The sequence below is a fragment of the Daphnia pulicaria genome, chromosome 1, assembly GCF_021234035.1.
Source record: "Daphnia pulicaria isolate SC F1-1A chromosome 1, SC_F0-13Bv2, whole genome shotgun sequence".
NCBI lineage: Eukaryota > Metazoa > Arthropoda > Branchiopoda > Diplostraca > Daphniidae > Daphnia > Daphnia pulicaria.
The window spans coordinates 27,716,892-27,737,115 of NC_060913.1; the positions used below are offsets into that span (position 1 = coordinate 27,716,892).

General features: G+C 46.5%; 2 protein-coding genes and 2 non-coding genes across 4 annotated transcripts; 1 reads left to right on the forward strand and 3 right to left on the reverse strand.

Annotated features, from left to right (window-relative positions):
• Positions 1–593: 593 nt before the first annotated feature.
• Positions 594–17,759, reverse strand: LOC124313330 (dynein axonemal heavy chain 7-like). Its single transcript, XM_046778211.1, has 20 exons — positions 17,711–17,759; positions 16,780–17,618; positions 16,553–16,700; positions 16,335–16,487; positions 16,048–16,269; positions 15,849–15,980; positions 15,551–15,789; positions 15,190–15,493; positions 14,897–15,112; positions 14,250–14,743; positions 14,053–14,175; positions 13,838–13,991; positions 13,668–13,769; positions 13,279–13,602; positions 10,605–13,106; positions 10,417–10,527; positions 7,970–9,193; positions 7,687–7,842; positions 5,188–7,623; positions 594–1,374 (listed from the first exon to the last, which is right to left on the reverse strand). Exons 2-20 carry the CDS (start codon positions 17,403–17,405, stop codon positions 793–795), a joined length of 10,248 nt encoding a protein of 3,415 aa, XP_046634167.1. The 5' UTR covers positions 17,406–17,618; positions 17,711–17,759; the 3' UTR covers positions 594–792.
• On the reverse strand, positions 1,618–1,736 carry LOC124321305. The gene has a single exon (XR_006914245.1). It is a non-coding gene; the product is annotated as a 5S ribosomal RNA (ribosomal RNA).
• Positions 4,153–4,316, reverse strand: LOC124322132. Its single transcript, XR_006914483.1, has one exon. It is a non-coding gene; the product is annotated as a U1 spliceosomal RNA (small nuclear RNA).
• A 977-nt stretch (positions 17,760–18,736) lies between the features above and the next one.
• Positions 18,737–20,010, forward strand: LOC124313376. Its single transcript, XM_046778287.1, has 2 exons — positions 18,737–18,976; positions 19,067–20,010. Exons 1-2 carry the CDS (start codon positions 18,934–18,936, stop codon positions 19,708–19,710), a joined length of 687 nt encoding a protein of 228 aa, XP_046634243.1. The 5' UTR covers positions 18,737–18,933; the 3' UTR covers positions 19,711–20,010.
• Positions 20,011–20,224: the final 214 nt, after the last annotated feature.

Here is a 20,224-nt window from a genome sequence, read left to right on the forward strand (position 1 = left end):
ACACAGTCTGAATAACTGGGAAAAAATGACAAGTTTGATCGAACGGCATCTAATCACCGGCGTTTTCTACACGCTCTATGATTACAAATCTACCGACAATTGACTAGATAGTCTAGCTATAGGTGACATCACTTTGGCAATCATTTTCACGGGTCGTTAACCGCACCCGCGGCTCATGACGCATCCAAATCAAAGAACTACTCTGCAAATGATATTACTATTCGATTGTATATCTATATAGCCAAATAACAACTCGTTTTTTGGAGGGTCCCATTTGTCTTTTTAGGGTCTTCCCCTCTTATATGCTGGAATGTCTTCTCTCTCTCGTCGGCTACTGCTGGTCAACTGATAAAATCGCTAGAAGTCTATATCGCCGTTTTACAGCATGCACGACGATTTTTTGATTTGCTATTCCGTGAAAAATGGTGCCTGGCACAGTATAGTTGTAAAACAAGCGACATCGCCTTTTTTGTTTTGTTTATCACGGCACAGAAAAGTGCGAATGGATCATCGTCACGCTATATAGGAAGTTGAAAGAGCGCCGCCCGCAGCATCAGCGCCAGTCACGTCCGTTCAAGGCGTGTACATTAACCGTGAATAATACACACAAAGCACAGGTTGTTGAGTGCTATCTAATAATGGCATAGTCTGCGGGAAAACTTGGCAAAAGACGCTGAGTAACGTCCAATTGTGTAGATTTTACAACAAAAAAAGAATTGGCGAAAACATTGTGTCTTGATGTATAATTTATATTTTTGGAAATGACTTTTAAAGTGGACTGGGGACGGACGGTCAGTGATCTTTGGCGCCCATTAGCGCTTCTTCTTCGTCGTCTTCGGTCATTGTGACGTCGATGGATTCCATGGGCAACGATTGACCGCCAAATCCACGGACCAATTGGCTCCAGAGACGCTGCGACAGGAGCGTCTGCCGTCGAGTCTCGTTGACTGGATCACCCAGACAGTCGTAAATGAACTGGAAATCGGCCGACGGCAGGGTCAGATTGGAGGACCAGGTGTCCATCAACTGGTCGAACGCCTTTTTGTAGCCGGTCCGGGAGCCGCTCACCAAGTCCGGCAGGAAGCGGCAGACAAATTCTTGACGGCATGCGGAAGGGACGTATTCCTCCAGGTTGCCGATGGTCACGCGGTGGAAAGTGGCGGCCCAGTCGTGATTCTTGACGGATGTCAGAGTGGCGATCTGTTTGGCCGTCTGCCACAGTTCGACTAGCGGTATCAGACAGCCCCAACGGTCCCAGACGATCAAGCGCAGGATCAGTAAGAGAGCGGCAGTTTTCACTTTCAACGGGTAACTGGCACACGCTCTCAGCGGATCATTCATCAGCCGGTCGAATTCCGCCGATCGGATGAATTCCTATCATGTGGGGAAGAAATTTATGAAATTTCAAATTTAAGACCATAAAAACAATTCATTGAAAATTCATGTCGCATAATTATTAAGCGATTTAAGTGCATTGAAAAGAGCAAGAATATGAATAAAAATGTGTTTTTTTGTAGAATCAAAAAGATGAATTAAATGACACTAAAATTTTTGCGTTAGAATATTTTAGGGAAATTTTACCACAAAAAATTTTGGTAAAAAAAGAAAAATTTTAAATGCCAACAGCATCCCGTATTCCCAAGCGGTCACCCATCCAAGTACTAACGGGACCCGACGTAGCTTAACTTCCGGGAGCTGACGAGACCGGGTGAATTCTACGTGGTATGGCCGTTGACAAAAACAATGCAAATAAAATTGATGTCTATTGACTTTGAATACTTTACCAATTTCATAATTATCATTATACTTTCTCTTATATCATAATTTAATTAACTATTGCGTCGGGAATTGTACGAACACAATCCCCTATTTTCAAAAATTTAATCTCGAATATGACTAGAACTCCACAATTGCAACTGGCTGATTCTATGACTTGAATACTTGAACTTCATAACTCAAAGTATGAAGATGCTTCAACATAAAACAATTAAGCCTACATTTTTGGAGATTTTTCCATCATTAGGATTTATCTTAGTTGTAAACGTGATTGCACAGCTATTTAAATATTTGTCAAGCTGAAAGTACGGTGGCGAAATGTAACAAATTATCTGAAATATTCTGTTGGAATCTGTCAAATTTTTCTTTCGAGAATCCGTTCCAAAATCGGACAAGATAATAACCAATTACAGTTCTCCTATCAAAGATTAAGTAACACAACTACTCAATACAAGAAAACATCTTCTTCGACTCCATTTCAGTTTTATCGTTCTGATTTTCAGACACCCAATTGCCCGAACGAAAAATAAAGTTATTCACATCGGGACCGAGCTCCAGCGTGATAAGATTTAGATAAATGGCGCTAAAAATTCATCCACTCTTTGTAGAAAATCAGTAAGAATTAATTTTGAAATAACCATTAAGGGTGTGATATTATCATTTGCTATACGCTATGAAAAGAAAAAAAATAAGAATTGCGTTGACAAGAAAATTTAAAGATGAAAAATGATTGAAGTGAGATGGAATTGGGCGTGAAATTTTCAAAGGGCATTTACTGAATTCAACAATTCGTCCAGCTCACAAATAACCCGAGGCGGAATGCGGATGAAAATGGCTATAAATGTGTTTTAATGTTTTTTTCTATTTCGGGCTATATAGGGGAACGGGGAATGTATCACCGCGTAGTAAGTCAGAAGAACCACATAGTTGGGAAAAAGGCCATTTAATAGCCCACGTGGATGCAATCGGGTAGCACCGGGTAGCACGCAATCACCGTTGTTGAAATGAACACAGCTCGGGTTTTCCCGTGTATAGTGTATTGCTCCGTTACTGGCACCACCAGCTTTCCCAAAGACATGTAACGTATCAAACCTTCATGAGTATTCAAATTGGGGGGGGGGGGGGATTCATTGCCCGCAACAAAACGTCGCTCAACAAACGGCGCTTGCAACAAACTTGGCCAAACCGTGGCCGGCCAACCCCCAATTTTTTATTGCTATATAGTCATCCGTTAACTGGAAAGATAGCAATCTCATAAAACAACCACCGGCGGTGTATACTACTATTTTTCATAAATCTATTTTTATATTAACACAAATTAATTGGCAACTGGAAATACCCTCAAAAGAAAATGGCAATTTTTTTTAAGGGTCATTCAAGTACGTGATGTTTCTTGTATACGCGCATCAATGCGTGGGTCAAGCCCAGCTTTTAACGGTCTTTAATTGTCCAGCCTCGAGTGGTGGCAATTTGCATGTCAAAACGGCAATCTTTCGATGAAATCTGATATGAAAAAACCAACGTTTTTCACGGAGTCATTTACCTCCGCTTGGGTTGTATTCGGAGCGCTTTAAATGCTATTTAGTGTTTGAATTGAGTTTGAACCAAGCATATTTAACTTAGTGTTACAGCAGCGAAGGAGGATCAGCAATCATTATTCCCTGTTTCAATTAGTATTATTTTTCTTTGGAATTGTTATAGGAGTTAATTGTTTTTTGTTTCGTTACTCGTCAGATGGCGAAAGCGAACAGCTACAAACACAAGAAATATTTACCAGTGTACACTTGTACTCTCTCAACTTTGTTGGCGACAGTCGTTAAGTTTGCTATCTCTTTAATTTAAATACATCAAGATGAGAGTCACGGTACGATTCCTGATTTCCCTTTAGCCGATCACGTCATCCATGAAACTCTGTGTACCGTTCAGGGTCTAGGCAAACACAAAGAGGCAGCCGCAGCCCGTGTAGATGACGATGAGTGTTAATCAATATTGACACACATAACAGTCCTTCCGCAAATGGATGTTCCTCAGCGGGGAGAGCTGGTAAACAAGGAGCTCGAAGTTTGCGAAAGACAAAAGGTTTAAAAAAAGGCACATTTCCCAGCGTGAGTCACGATCCTAGCGCTCCATTAAAGGATTTCAAATAAATAAAACGTGATGGGTTTATTGAAACTTTCATCCTGTTGAGTTTTCGGCGTTCGCAAATAAGGTCTCGCACAACTGAATATGTATAGTGGGAATGGCGAAATACGTACATAATAATATTAAATTCATATTTAGTTGAATTACACGAAATATAGTTTTATAAGCAAATTTGCTAATTTATGGGATTACTTTTTTCTAACCCATGATCGTTTTAATAATATTTTATTTAATCAGGGAACGGCGCGAACGCAGTCCCCCACTACCAAAAATTGTACTCCCGAGTTAACCGCATTTGGGTTAATCGCAAGGGTCAGCCCGACCGTAGTGCAAAGGAAGGGCCTCACCCTGGAGGAACCACCTTAGTGATCATGGTTGCCTCTGAGCCAGGTAAGTATGCTTAATGCCGGTTTTCGTCTCCTTCTTGAATCTTCTCAAAACAAGAAGCTCGATGGCTAAACCCATCGCATTCGAATCGCTATATCTTGGCGGATTGTAAATTTAATTGAATGAAAATCAATTCAAATCCAAGCAGCAATCAAAGAGATTAAAGTTCATTTGACGAAAATTGATTTCATTTTTTTATTACTCTGCAAATCGCATCGACGTATCTCAAAAGTGGCGTTGCATCGAATACCGTTATTTGGAAAGCGAGGGAGTGATAGGAGTAGGGGTGGGGGGAGCCCATAGGGGATGGGACGGGATGGGAGAAAGCATGTGGGGTGTTGCTTGTTCTGGAAAAGAATGAGACCTTTTGCCGAAACCTTTTTTGATAGGCTAAATTCTACGATGACGGGGTTCGGCAACATATAATGCCAATTCTTTCTAATGGCTTTCTAAAAAATACTCTACTTTTAGATTGGATTATATGTACGATTGTACGGGCTCCTTGGCATCAAATGAAATAGATACCAGTAATATTTCTAATGCTGTATAAAAAACACTAAGGTTTTTTTTAAATTTGTTAATGAAACAATAATCTATGCGAACCTTTAAAAGTTTAAAATGAATTACCAAATTCTCAAAACGAATAATTCCACTAACAAAATTTACATGGGATAGTTCATCAAAAGCTTTGTTAAGTAAAAAGTCACAAAGAATTGAAAAAAGTTTGGCTCGTAAGAGGATCGAACTCATGACCTCCGCGTTATTAGCACGGCGCTCTAACCAACTGAGCTAACAAGCCATACTTTCAAATTCAAAATTTTTTAATATATACTAAACTAAAAAAAATTAAATCTATCACCGCAAAAGAAAAATCCGACCAACCTGAAAGCAATCCTCGAATGTGTGGACGTGCTCGATGTAAACTGTCCGACAATTTTCCATGAGAAGTCGCGGTAGCCGAGCCCGTCGTCGACTTGCCACCGATCCGACTTGATCGCTTTCGTCTTCCTCATCGAAAGCCTCCCACAAAATGAACAGTTTAAATTCCGCCGAAATGTTATCGGCGGCCAGGTGTTCCAGGAGCACCCGGACGTTGTTAATCATGGATCGAAGATGAGCGAATCCCTGGAGCACCAGCCAGTTGCCACGACGGACGCAATCCTCCACTTCCACCCAGTTCAAACTGTCCAGTCCGGCCACGGCGGCGAAGCGGACCCGGTCTTCGGGAAAATCAAATTCCCGGCAGAGTCTGGAGATGATGGCCAGGAGATCGACGCCCGGCTCGACAAACATCAACAAGGGCGTGACACTGCTGACGTCGGCGATCGATGTGACGTAATCGTTGAATTCGACTTTCTGGCCGATTTTCAAGAATTTCTGGGCCATCGTCTCCACTCCGGCCGCAAAGCGCCAACGGTTCTCCTCCAGCAGGACCTCGGCCACCCATTCGTCCCATTCCGGATCGGGAGTGACGAGCGAATCGTCCATGGCGTCATCCCTGTGATGGGCCGTATTGGTCTGGTCCAGCCGCCCGGTCGCCAATTGGTTGACGAACGTCGACCGGCAGAGTTTCTCGCTCCTGGCCACGCAAAAGGCCAGGAGCAGCGAAGCCAAAAGCCGCTGGATTCGATCCAGCCCAGATTTCAATTTGCGGGTGAAGAGACGGGCAGCCAATTTGCGTCCGGTGCTGGTGTTGGAATCGAAATCGTCGGCCTGGTCGCCTTCGCCGTCCTCCAGGCAGGCGACGACGGCGTCGGAGAAGCCGGCCAGGGGGAAGCGGAGCCGCCGGAAGAGATCCTCCATCCGCCAGAGGGCCGACAAAATCTGGACGGCCAGGACGGCGGTGGGTGCGAAGCTCTGGCGCTGGGTTTCCATCCGCTCGCGGGTCTGCAGGACGACGTCCAGCTTCTCCTTGAGCAATTTCGACTGGGTGATGGCCGGCAGGAGTGAGGTGATGACGGCGTCGTTTTCGATCCAGTCGTGCTCACTCTGCGACAAAATGTTGAGCAGACTCTGCTCCGTCTCGTCCAGCTGGCAGCGGATCTCCGACATTTGCTTGCACAGCTGGATCTTCTCCTCCGTGTCGGGCCGCTCGCTGTTGACCAGGGCCGACACCAGCGTGTCGTTGATGCCCGGCTGCTCCAGCGTCAAGTCCACCACCGTCACGCACAGTCGCAGCTGCAGGTCGACGTCTTCCAGCGACGTCTGCGTCCGCAGGTACAGCTGGAACTCGGCCGCGTACTCGACAACATCCGAGCCCAGTTTGATGTAATTGGTCGATCCTTGGCTGAAGGTCTGCTTCAAAATGAGCGGGATGATGGCCGGATCGAGTTCCGTCTGAGTGATGTCGATCACCACCACCGTGCCCAGCTGGAGGGCCCCGGATAGCGGCTCCAGGTAATCCGGCGCCGACATGTGCAGGTAAGTGGGTCGGTTCTCTTTAGTAGCGTTGAGGGCGTCGATCCAGCGCTCGGCGATGTTGTGAGGATCGATCAGGAGCGGCACCCGTTGGATGTGACGCATGGCCACTCCGCTGCGGATGCAGTGGTCGTCTCGCGACAGGTTGGCCATGATCCAGGCCGCTTCCACTTCGCGGACTTCGGATTCCAGCAGCGTCAAGTAATCGTCAGGATCGGCCGGAACGGTGATGATGCCGCCGCCGGTCTGATCCGACGGACTCAGGGCCCGGCATTGCTCGATCCAGCTGCGGAACATGTCGACCCGTTGGGATTCTTTCAGTTCGGCCCCGTAGACCAAAGCGGCGGCCGTCAAACTGCAATCGGCCTGGCAGCAGCGGATGCGATCCTCCAGACTGACCACCTGCTTCTGCCACACTCGCTGGTAAACGTCCAGACTGGCCAGCAAATCTCTGGCCCGGTCGATTTGACAGGAAATCTGCTCGACGTCCCGTTCCGTCCGCACTACTTTCTCTCCATTTCCATCCGACGACGAGGATTCATCCGCGGAAGATTTGAGGCCGGCCAGAGCGTCTTTCCACTGCTGGGCGACGGCCTCCATATCGGCGACCCGCCGGGCGGCCAGTTCCAGTTTCTCGACGGCCTGACAGCACAGCTCCTGTCGGCATTTGAATTCCTGTTTGAAATTCCTGGTCAAGCGGACGGCCACGTGTAGAAAATCCATCAGGAGCCCGTAGCGCTGGCATTGCGGATCGCTGGGGCACGGCCGGTGGTGTCCGCCTTCCGTCGACTCGTGGATCAATTTGATGACGACCATCAGCCAGGATTTCTGCTCGGCGTCCAGCTCGATATCTTTGAAGCATCCGGACGCCACATCGGCAACAGCATCCGACGGCCATGGCTATATCAATTTCAATTCAATTTCAATTCCGGCGGATTAAATTTTAAAAAGAAAACAACTTACGTGGATCCAAACGGTTTGACAGGCGGAAGCGACTTGCGGACATTCATCCATGACCATTTCCGTGTACTGCTCGCACGATAAAATAATCACGATCCTGATCTGCTCCCACATCCGCGTTTCAAACATGGATTTCAGCGCTGCTGGGCTCCCGTCCGTCTATATATTGGAACATTATTTCTTCAATTTATTTAAATTAATTTAATTAGTTTTAATTAATTTCTTCAATTAATTAATTTCATCAATTATCAATTCATGTATGCAAATGAGGTGCAGAACAATTTACCTGAAGAGTTTTCTCCTTCTGGAGGTCGATGACCCTCATTTGTTCCACCAGTTCGTTGCGCTCCTTGGCGTCGAACAGGTACATGAGGTCGCCGTGGGAGACGATGTGGTTGACCAGGGAGCGACATTCCGGCCGCTGGAACTCGACATCCGAGCAGATGAAAACGCATTTCTTGTCGTCGTCGGCCGAGTCGATGAGGGCCGCTTTCAAGGCGTCCGTCCAGTCGCCAAGGTTCCAGGCACCTCCTTTGGTCGGCCCGTTCTCACCGCTGGCGCAGCTGGACTCGTACTGGTGGACGGTCGAGTCGGAAGCGTGTCCGGCCAGCCTGGCCAGGGTGTGCCGACCGACGCCCTTGGCTCCGACCAGGATCAAGTGGCCACTGGGCTGTTTGAGGACCCTGGACGCTTTGGCCATGGTGCGCATCAGGTGGCGAAAGACGTTGACGTAGTGCATGGGCCGCTTGTTCATGTTGTTGTACTCGGTGACGTAGCCGTTGACGACCCTGGTCAAATGCTCCATGTCCATGACTTCGACGTAGCTCCTGGACTCGGATTTGGGATCGGAGAAGTCGCAGAAGAAAATCGTGTAGATGTTCATGTCGGCCAGGTCGGCCAGCTCCACCATGTCCATCTGGGCGAACAGGTCGGACACGGTAGCCTGGAAATACGTTTCGCACGATTGCTCCACGTAGCGGGTGACCAGGGCCACGGGTTCCAGGAGAGTCAGCCGGTCCGAGTAGACCCGACAGGCCTCGTGCAGCCAGAGGCGTTTCATGGCCCCGACGTCTTCGATCGATTCCGGAACGGAGAGCAGCAGACCGTGGGTGAAGCGCATCAGGTCGCGCAGGTTCCAGCGACAGCCGGAACGGGCCGGATAGGCGGCCATGACCGGGCAGCCCGTCAGGTGCCGATAAATTCCCATAGAGGCGCTGATCATCTGATCGATGACGGCGTCGAATTCTTTGGCGAATCCGCGGGCGTCCAGGTGCCACATGAGCATCCGGTAGAGGATGGTCGAGGCTGTGTCCAGGGTGGGCGGCTCGGACACGATGGCAGCGAATGTTTGCAGCACCTCATCCGGTAGCCGTTGGTGTACGTCACTTCCGTCTTCCGGTTCTTCTTCCGCTACGGAAGTGTCGGTTATTTGGTCGGCCCAGACGCGAGATGTCGCCACAAAGTTGATGTCAATCAGATTCGACGGACCGCCTTCCAGGCCGTCAAATACCTTAAATATTTAAATGAATTTGAATAATACGAATTAATGTCAATTGTATTTTAATTTAATTAAAAGTCCTATCAAGTTTCATTCGTGTAAAATTTTGATGAAACGAATACGAAATAAAAATGATAACTGGAAATTCAAATTAAAAACAAAATATGTTCAGATAAGGTTCCAGACAGACTACTTATCGACGTTACATAAACAATCACAACTTGAATTGCTCTAGGCTACAACATTATTCAGCATTTTAAAATTCATCCATGCAGAGAGATTACAGCCGCGTCCAACCGTTGAATCGCTCGAGGCATTTGGCTGGTATTCAATTAAGTTGCAACACTTTTTTTTTTTTAAATGCCCATCAGTTGGACATTGACGTGATGTCTAGTCCTTGATAACTGACAAGAATCTCTTCTTTTTTTATCGTTTTTCTAATATCGGAATTGGCTCATGGCTATACTTTCAACTGGCTTAAACTGGCTATACTTTAAACTTGATTGCACGTGCGGAAGGGCTAATGACTATTTTATAGATTTAAATAAATATGACTTAATAAACCTTGATTTTAACTTAATTGAGTGACACTCGAGCGCACTCAAGGAAATAATGGAAAACACCATTCAAAACTGCGATAACTATTTGTAAAACGATTAAATTTTTTTGGATAGCGATACGATTGAAATTTTTAAGATTTTAATGTAATTGTGATTAGAAGAAATTGAAAAAAAGGAATTGGAGATGCAGGGTATCGATCCCCGTACTTCTCGCATGCTAAGCGAGCGCTCTACCATCTGAGCTACATCCCCTGATACTCTTGAAGTCTCTTTTACTTTAATATTCGAGATAGCTAGAAATTCTTAAAACGGGATTTCTAAAATGACCCAGAAAAATCAGTTGACCAAATAAATCCGGTTCTTGCCGCTTCAGCAACACGAACTCAATTAGGCGAAGGCGCGAAGCACCGTAGACAAGGGAATAAGAATAACTACATAAAAATTCCGTAAAAATTTACAACAAACATTAAAATTGCGGCCATGACAGTATTGAGTTTTTGAAAAATGACTAAAATTCAATGAATTTAATTAGAAAAAATTTAAATTGGAGATGCAGGGTATCGATCCCCGTACTTCTCGCATGCTAAGCGAGCGCTCTACCATCTGAGCTACATCCCCGATATAAAATTATCAAAACCTTACAAATACATCCAATTAAATAAAATTCAACCTCACCTGCCCGTGTTGAATGCACTGCTTAAGAAGCATATCGACCCGGTTAGCCACCCTGGAATTCAAAGTTTCCGTCTGCACATCATCGAAGAAAATCACGGCCTTCTTGCCCATCTATATTCACCCAAACCAAATGAATTCATTCAAATATGAAATGAATAAAAAAAATGAATAAAATAAAATAAAGTTACCGTTGGACCGTAAACGGACTTGCGGCGGCGCTCCATTTGGCCCATCAGAATTTTCTGGGCCGTTTTGGCGTCCATCGATTTCGAAGTGTTGACGATAATCACTTGATGCGTCGCCCGGTTGAGCCTAGTGCGCAGGTAGTGACGGGCGGTGGCCGTCTTGCCGGACGAGCGCGGGCCGACGATGACGCAAGGAATTCCGCACTGGATGAAGAGCGACATCAGGTGATGGGAGCGGAGTGAATCGGCCGTGGCGATGAAAAGTTCGTTGACGGGAATTTCCCTGGACAGCGACGGCAAGGAGCGCAACTCTTCGCCCCACGGCTGCCACAACGGCCCGTTGTATTTGCCCATCTCGTGGCCCCACTGGACCATCAATTTAAAATCAAAGACGGACCCTTCGGCCGGCGGCTTGGCCGACGGGAAGAGATGGCCGTTCTGGACGGCCAAATCCATTTGCTGGACAAAGAACTCGTGGAAGGCCGACTTGCTGTCCATGTAGGCCGGAACGGCCAGCGTCCACAACATGGAAAAGAGGACGGTCCCCTGGAGCTGGGCCCTCATTTCCGGGTCCAGAACGGCCTGTTTCTTGGCCAGGGCCTCGGTGCTGGGGTCTGTCAAGCAGCGGATGAGCGACAGGAGATGCTTGACGGCCTTGATGGGGTGGAAGCCGCTGGCCGTCCGGACCCGATGGTCGACCGACGAGTCGACGTATTCCAGGACGGACGGTAAAATCAAATTCAAAAGCGGGTCCAGGAAGAGGAGGACGGGCGGCAGAGTGGCCATCCAAGACTGGACGACACATTTCCAAGTCAAATGATTCTGCCCGTCCAGCGGAATGAGTCGACACTGGGCCACATGGCCGGGCGAAACGTGCTCGATGCTGTTCATCTCAAAGACCCAATGGACGTGGTCCGGCAGTGTCATCTGCTCCGTACTGGGCAGAATGAGAATGCCTCGTCCCTCGGTCGACAAAGCTTCCAGGAGAACGTCCTGGACGGCCGTGATCCAGGGCCCGTTGAGGACAATCATCAGCTCGCCTTTGTCCGGCCCACCGCTGCGCTGGACCAGCTGGGGGATGATGGAAGTGGACATGTTGCTCATGAGATCTTCCTCGGCGTAGGCCCCGATGCAGATCCTCTCCTGGACAATGGGCCGTTGAGGCTTGGCCAGCCGCTGGCACTCGACCAGGATCTGCAGCAAAGAACTTTTGCCGCTCAGCCGGAGGCCGTAGAGCAAGATGGGCAGACGGGCGTGCTGGAAGGCTTGCGAGAGGTGACACAATTTCCATTTGATCTGATCGCTGACGTGCAGTTTCAATTTCTGACAGGCAGACGGGCAGGCCAGCACCACTGGGTCTTGGGTCCACTCGGTCGTGACCAACTTGTCGCCCGGGATCATCTGAGTCAATTTCCTGGTCCGATCGGCCGCCTGATCGGCCGGCAGCCTGGCCGATTGCCACGAGTCCAGGGCCGCGCTCAAACTGGACCTCCTGGAAGTGGCGAAAATCTGTTTGAGAATGCCAATGGCCGAAGATTGCTGTTCGTCTTTATCTTCCGGCTTCCGGCAGTGGTCCAGGAAGCCGACGACGGCCGCCCAGGGTCCTGGAAAGAGAATCTGGGCCAGGGCGTCCACTTCGGGCAGTGAAAGATTGGTGGTCCGTTTGAGATTGGCGTCGAAATATTGTTGATGGTAGCTGGACGATTCCGTCAGGCAAAATATTCCGTACTGAGGCAGGCCGGCCTCGGTTAATTCCAGCCAGGGAGGAGTGGTGGACGCCATGTTCTGCAGCTGGACCAGGAGCGAGGTCATGAAGGAAATGGTGGATTTGCCCAGGACGTCCAGGCGGTGGTAGCAGAGCCAAATGCCGCAGGTGGTGGCTCCGCGGATCTGGCGCAGGATGTCGGCCGGCCCGACCCGCTCGGAGCAGTCGAAACGGACCAGACGCTGGCCGAGACAGTGGGAAAGACTTTCCAGGAGCTCGTTGCGCGGCTCGCCAATCAAAATGCCGGCCAGGTGGTGACTGAGGGCGTTGGTGACGATCATGGCCGTCCTTTTGGCGTCGGCATAGGCCACCATCCTGGGCGGCAGGCCAATGTACTCCATGCCGTACTCCAGGGCCATGTCCAGGACGTGAATCTGGACCCGGTTGTCGGTCCAGCGGAATTTTAGCGATGCCTCCCAGGCCAGAACGGCCGCCGCCTGGTCTTCGGTCGACGTCAAATCGCGGAGCAGGTCCCGGTAGTAGAGGGCCATCAGTGTGACGGACTCGGCCGTCAACCGATGGACCGTGTCCGACGAAGCGGCCAATTTCTTCTGCACTCCGCTGAGAAACGAGTCCAGTTTGCCGGCCACGTCATCCTGCAGCAGCCGGCCGGATTCAAAGGCCGTGTCGATGGTGCCCGTGCAATAAACCTGGACGGACAAGATGGCGATTTGCGACGGAGCAGATAGCAAAACATTCAAATCGGTTCCGTCGAAATCCTTCAGGGTTTCCGTAATCACCTGGACACGTAAAATTTTATGTAAATTTTATGCAAATTCTTTATGCAAATTCTTTTATAATTTTATGCAAATTCTATTTAAATTTTATGCAAATTCTATGCAAATTCTATTGAAATTTTATGCAAATTTTAGGTAAATTGCTAATTAATAAAAAAATAGGGAAATTAATGACCTGATTGAGAGTTTGTTTGAGGACGGACTCGAGATGATTGAGAAATTTGTCCAGCTGGCCTTTGCATTTGGCGTAGCTGACGGGCTCCTTGAGGGGTAGCCGCTCGCCGGTGGCGGAGACGACGTGAGTGACGTCATTTTCGGCCGTGAATTCCAAATTGTGGACGCCCTCGTAGAGTCGCCAGAGGCAAGTGGCGAACCGGTGCGGGTCACGCGACAAGGACAGCAGCCGCTTCAGCTCGTCCTCGGCCAGCAGGAAGAAGCGCGGGTATTGCAAACGCTTGTTCTCCATCAAATTCTGCAAATTCTTCTCCAAAAGCTGGATCTGCTCAGCAATTCATTTGAATTTAAATTAAATGGATTTAAAAAGAATTGAAAATGAAACGGTACCTGCTGGATGCAAACGATGAGACGCTCGTTCATCCGCTCGGCGTAGAGAAGCGAAAAAACTTGTTTGCATTGGCTAATCAGTCCGAGAACATCCCTCCAATTCTGTCCATAATAATTCGAATAAGTGAATTAAATTTAATTGCAATTAAATTAAAATTAAATGAATTAACCTTGTCGATGGAGCTGAATTTACGGGCCTCTTCCGGGGCGATGCTGAGGACGTCCGGTGACGTCAGCAACGGTTCCAGACTGCACCAGCGCTCCTGGATGAAGACGCACTGTTCCAGCAACACTTGCAAATCGTTCAATTGCTGCTCCCACTCCCTAATTCATTTAATTTATTTAAATTCATTTGCATAAAACTTGTCAATGAAAATTATTATACTTGGCGTCTTTTTCAAAGGGTTTGACGTAAGGCGATCGCCGCATTATCTGAGTCTCCATCATGTGATCCTCGACCAGCAGCTGGATGCTGTCCACTTTGCCCAGCACTTTACCCTCTCCCACGCTATAATCCCCCGTACAAAATATAATAATTAAATCATTCAAATATGCAAAAAATTAAAACGAATTAAAAGTTACCGATAATTTTCCACCGGAAGGACGACCTGGACCCACAAGTTCTTCATGCGGAGTAGAGAATTTTCCAGGGCCATTTCCTGCGTTGCCGAATTGCTGATGACTTCGATCTTCTTGAGATGCTCGTTGAGCTGCAAGGCCAGCAGCTGCTGGAGTGAAGTGGCCGCCTCGGAGCTGAGCCGGACGCCGACCGTGTCCCAGATCTGCTCCCAGTGGCGTTCCCTCAGCGCCGGATTGCCCAGCGTGCGGATGAGCGGCAGGACCTTGTTAAAGTCCCTCAACTTGGTCTCCACTTGGCTCAACAGATGGCGGACGTCCGACACGTCCGGCAGCTGCTCCTCCACCGTCGACAGGCTCTGCGCAAAGTTCTCCGTCTCCTTGACGATCGTGTCCGGATTGAAGGAGCCCAGCCGGCTGTCAAGCCAATTCTGTTGCTGGGTCAGAAACGACGACGACATCTCGAAGAAATTCAAAAACGGACTCAAACGCTCCCGGACCTGATCATGTCAAAATTTAATTGAATCAAAATTAATCTAAATCAATAAAAATTTATTTTAATTCAATTTGAATCAATTTCAAAATTTCAAAATTTTACTTTAAATGAATTAACTTTAATATTAAATCAATTAAAATAAATATGTCAAACTGACCTTGGCAAGAGTGGGGTACTCGGTGACTTCCCATTCGAAATAGACTTCCTCCTCGTTGATTCCTTTGACGTTGGTGATGGCCTCTTCTAGACGGAAGAGAAGCGACCGGGCCTGGACGACGTACTGGCCCAGTGATTCCAGCTCGCCCATCTTCTGGAAGCTGTCCATGATGCTGGTGTAAACAGTCACGTTCTGGGCCACTTTCCCGCGCTTACTCTGTTTTTGAATGTCATCAAAAAAATATTATTGACATTCCGGATGGAATTAAATCAAAATGATTCACGATCACAAACCTTGAGAGCCTCTTCCAGTTCGGTCCGTTTACGCTTGAGCAGACGGCCGTGCTCGACCTCGGAGGCGTTCATCCGCCTCTTCCACATGATGACCTCACGGGCCAGGGCCGAGTGGCTCTCGCTGACCTTCATCTCGTCGCACATGAACAGGTAACAGCGCAGGATCTTGAGGATTTTCTCATCCGCTTCCGGCAGGGTCGAATCCACTAAAGTCCACACCTGGTCCCGCTGGTGGATCCACTGGGCCGTCGTCTGCGGAACAGTCAGGGCCATGTCGGCGTATTCCGCGTAATCTTGGCAGATACTTTTGACACCCAAATTTTATAGATTTAATTAAATTAAATTTGATTTAATTTTACACCTGGTGGCCGATAAGGTGAAATTCTTGCTGAACCGGACCAACAGTTGATCGATGATGGAGGCAATTTTGTTCTTCAGGGACGACCTGAGTCCACCCATCTGGACCAGGTAGCGACGACCGACGGGCAAAGTGCAGGGCAGGTCCGTTTCGATCCGCTTGAGCACCTGGCGGTAGTGCTGGACTCTTTCCTGGAGCAGGTCGAAATCAACACCTTCTTGATCCAAATTTTCCAGCTCCTCCTAATGAAAATTCTTGTTGAAATTGTTTCATTCAATTCAATTAGAGATGATTCAATTACCGAATCTTCTTTCAGGAAGGAAGAAAAGACGAGGAATTTTTCCAGGGCTTTAGTCAACATGACGTTGTCGTCGGCGAATGCGTCCGCAATGACCCGGCGGATGTGATCCAGAAATTCCGCCGGAGTTTTCACCTGAATTTGTACAAATTTCAATTTAATTAAATAATTCAATTAATCCATACAATTTTAGATGACAGACTTTAATTGAATGAATGGGTTCCGGCTGCTGGGCAGGATCGATTGGCATCGTTTGTTTCCTAATCGTTTCAAAGACCAGGCGACTTGACTGGAGTGACCGGTAAGCGGCCACTGAGAGGAGGTCGCAAAATTGCCCCCAGGCTAAACTGATTTCCTGGACGGGCGGATCGAATTTGAGTTGGCCGTCGTTCATCGACACGTGAATCACAAACACCAATTGATTCTAAAAATGAATCAAAATGATTTTAAGTTAATGAAAATTAAATTGAAATGAATTAAATGAAGCACCTTGACATCTTGGCGATTGTTTAGCCACAACCCAAAGTTGGTCATGTTCTCCTGGCGCCATTCTTGAAGTAATAAGCCGATGAGAGTGTCCAGCGTCCGGCAAATCAACTGGACGTTGCCGTCGGATGGAAGAGCCAATTTCTTCCTCAGCGCCTATGGCATTAAAATAATAATAATAATAATTGTTTAGAATAGAAAATCAAATGAAATTTTGTTACGTATTTGACGACGCTCTTGACAATCGTCTGCCAACCGTCGACCAAAAGTTGTTCGGCCGTCGCCAATTCCTTTTCCCAGCTGATTTTCAATTCGCCAATTTCCCAGTGATCCTTGCGCAGTCGACTGCACTTTTGCCACTGCATCGGCCTGTGTTAATTCAACCGCAAAATGCAAATTGTCATTCAAATTTTTTTGGCGGGAAATTAAAAAAATTTAAAAAACTCACCTGATGAATTTGTACCACAGGGCGACGAATTTCCGGCCGTAAAAGTGATGGATGCAAAGCTTCCGGCCGAGGGAGCGCTGGATGGTCAGCATGGGCTTGTGGCGATCGGTTTGACGTGGACAGCTCCTGGCCATGAGGATCGGCTGATCCCGTTTGCAGGTCCAACTGAGTGAACTGCCGTCGCTCAAAATGAAATCCAGCGCCGCCGTTTTGACGTAGCGGTTGTAACTTTTGCGGATGTCGGACTCGAGGCAATCCTCCCACAGGGTCCGGCATCGGGGCAGGATCAGCAGCCGGCCGCCTTCGCTGACACGTTCCAGCAGCGACGGCTGGATGGCGGCCAGGCGATCCGACTGGAAATAATCGGCAACGTGGAAAGAGTAGCGCAACCATATCCTTGCCACGTCGGTGTGCGGACGCGGGAGCGGATCCAGCAGGGCCTCTTCCAGACGGGCAGCCAATTGGTTGTCCCCCAGGTGAGTAGGATCGTCGTCACTGCCCAGCACGATGGCCCTCAAGAGTTTCCGTCTGACGTTGAGCCGATAGCGTCGATGAAAGATGCAGGTCGACTCTGTCCGGGTGGACGACAAGACCGTCACTGGTGGCCGTCTGATCCTCTTGTGCATTGTCCGTCTGCTGCCCGGCTGACTTGTTAAATGAAAAGTTCACTGCTACCTGAATTCTTGTGAAAGTGGAAAGGCCGCGTCTGTTGGGAATGAAAGTCGGTCGTGGACTGGGCATTCAATGGCTGTTGTTGAATCGATAGCGCTATGTCGGGAGACACGCCAATGGGCCAGCAACGGGGTCGATTGATGTTTGAATGATTCTCAGACTCGACACTGTGAACAACTGATGAAATAAATATGAAAAAATAGAACTCAAAAATACCATACAAGAAAATTGACAATGCAGGATTTAATCGACCTCTCACCTGAGCAATATGTGTGACTGGATTTAGGAGTGGAAAGGGACAACCGGACAAGAGATCGTGAACGCCCAACCCCTCCCCCCCCCCCAAAAAAAAAAAAATAAAAAAAAAAAAAAAATCACTGTCGGTTAAACGATTAATTATTTTTTTAGATAAATCCGTCGGATAAATCTAAATAGGACCAGTTCAATTAAATATACTTGTAGACCAGGAATATAAGAGTCGCTGGAAATGTTTTCCAGCATCAAGCGCCTTCGGCGGCAGAGCGGGATTCACGGTCCGATCGCTAGCTGGCGCCGTATATTACAGTAAATTTCTTTTTTATCGCTATTGCCAGCATAACGTAATAAAGGAAATGGTGATAAAATGCCTTCGTTTCCTGTCCCTGAGATCACCACAGAGCAGCAAAGTTGGTTTTCACAACTGCGCAGCAGCAGAAACAAAGAAATTACACGACTTTGACATCAAACGGAATATATAGCTTTCTGATTGATTGTCGGATTCATCCAGCATATAACCAAAACACGGCAAGTTTCCAAAAAATGACTAAGTCTTGTATTCTTTGTGGTATTTTACTATTTTACTAAACATTATTGACGTCGTTGCTAGCGCATTGATTTGAAGTGAGATGCATTAGAGGTTTTTTGAAATAGAATTATTGAGAAGTCGAGTCGGTTTCACTTATCATCAGATCAAAGCTATATATTCTACACGTTATATAGAGTATATATACAATTAAAAATAAGCGCATGTGCAGCAGTAGAGCTGTTAATATAAAATGTTTTGAAGGAAACCCATCAACTATTATTAGGGGAAAACATATGCTGTTGGTATAATACTGACAATAGATAACAAGCACAGGTAACCTAGGTAACTATCTCACTCACATTGTCGTACGAGTACACACTTGTATATATAGTAATATAGGCTATACAAGTATACTTAGTCAAATAGAGAGATCCGCCGGAAGATAGCAATTTTATCTTATCTTATTACCTTATTCACTCTCGTTCACTCTTCCAAAAATAGGAAACACTGTTGTATATATACATGACATTTGACGCCAACGAATGAGTTATAAGCATTCGCTTTTTGTTCAAGTCTCTTAACTGAATCGGTGTGCGGAAAAATAAATAGAAAAGAGCTTGTTCTTATTGAGGCCTGGTTACTTTAACGACGAGAGAAGCTAAGTCAAAAGTGAAGAAAGACAAAAGTGAAATAAAAACATGGACGACATGAGCGGAATTGCACAATCCCTTCCACCATCAGGTACAGTTATTCAAATGGAAACTGCTTTGTGTATCAATTATTTGACCGATGTAGAAGTTTTATAATTTAATATTTCTCCCTTATGTCTAGCGGATCAACAAATCTTGCAACAAATGACAATCAAAAAAGAGGAAGAAGAAAACTCGGAAGAAAATACTGAACCGATTTCGGAAGTAAATCCAAACAAACTTGTCGGCGGTAAAGCATACACAGTCGCCGGTAAATACGACGCCATTAAAGATATCGTCGGCAATTATGGAATCATTGGAGAGTTTCATAAAACAATTGACGGGGGTTGGGGGATCTGTTACATTCGAATGCCCAAAGCAGAATCCGAACAGAAGACGATGCTGGATAAATTCAATAATAAAAACATTTTAGTTTGGCGAGAAAAAGTAGTCAAACAATCAACAAATGGATATGAATTAGATCTGGCAATTGAAGAGCATTTACAATTTGCAAGAGCCAATAAAGATACAATTAAATTTTTAGAAAACGGAAACAATAACGAGGAATCAAACAATTCAACGAAAATTGCATATATACTCCCTAAAGGATGTTATTGCAAGCTTAAGCCGCTTAAGCCTGACGATGATGACAGTAAACCGACTAAACCAGTCGGCACACCAAACAAGTGTAATATGGGCGTCAAAATCGACTCCTATCCTAAAAATACTTACAACAGTCAAATTAGTATGGAGAGATTAACAACAATCTTGGGTCACCACGATTAAACCGTCGTACCGAAACAGAAATCTAAGGAAATAAAAACAGAAAAAAAATAAAACAACAAGAACCGACAAGAACGGAATCTACTTATATTCCCATATATAATTTACACTCGTCGTCTTTTTGGTTTCAAGGGCGACTATTTTATAATTTTTTAATTTTTTAAATATATATATCTCATCATCAATTGATTTATCCTCATTGCTGGTACCATAATAACCTGCAAGTGCTGAATTTAATTATAACATATATACTTACACGAGCTTTTATTTTAAGCCAATACAATATGATTTTTAATCTGGAAATAATTTGTTTTTTATTTTTTTATTTGTACATCATTGAATTCAGCCTAATAACTGAACTATGCCTGGGGATTTCGCCATTTCGGCTTTCAATGGCGAAATCGCTTCGGTTATATTTTTATGGCCTTATTGAAAGAAACAAAACGGCTGTTTTTTTTTTGGTCATTGGCTGCGCTATCTGTTCAATAAAAAAAAGCAGCAGAACAAACCCTGAACA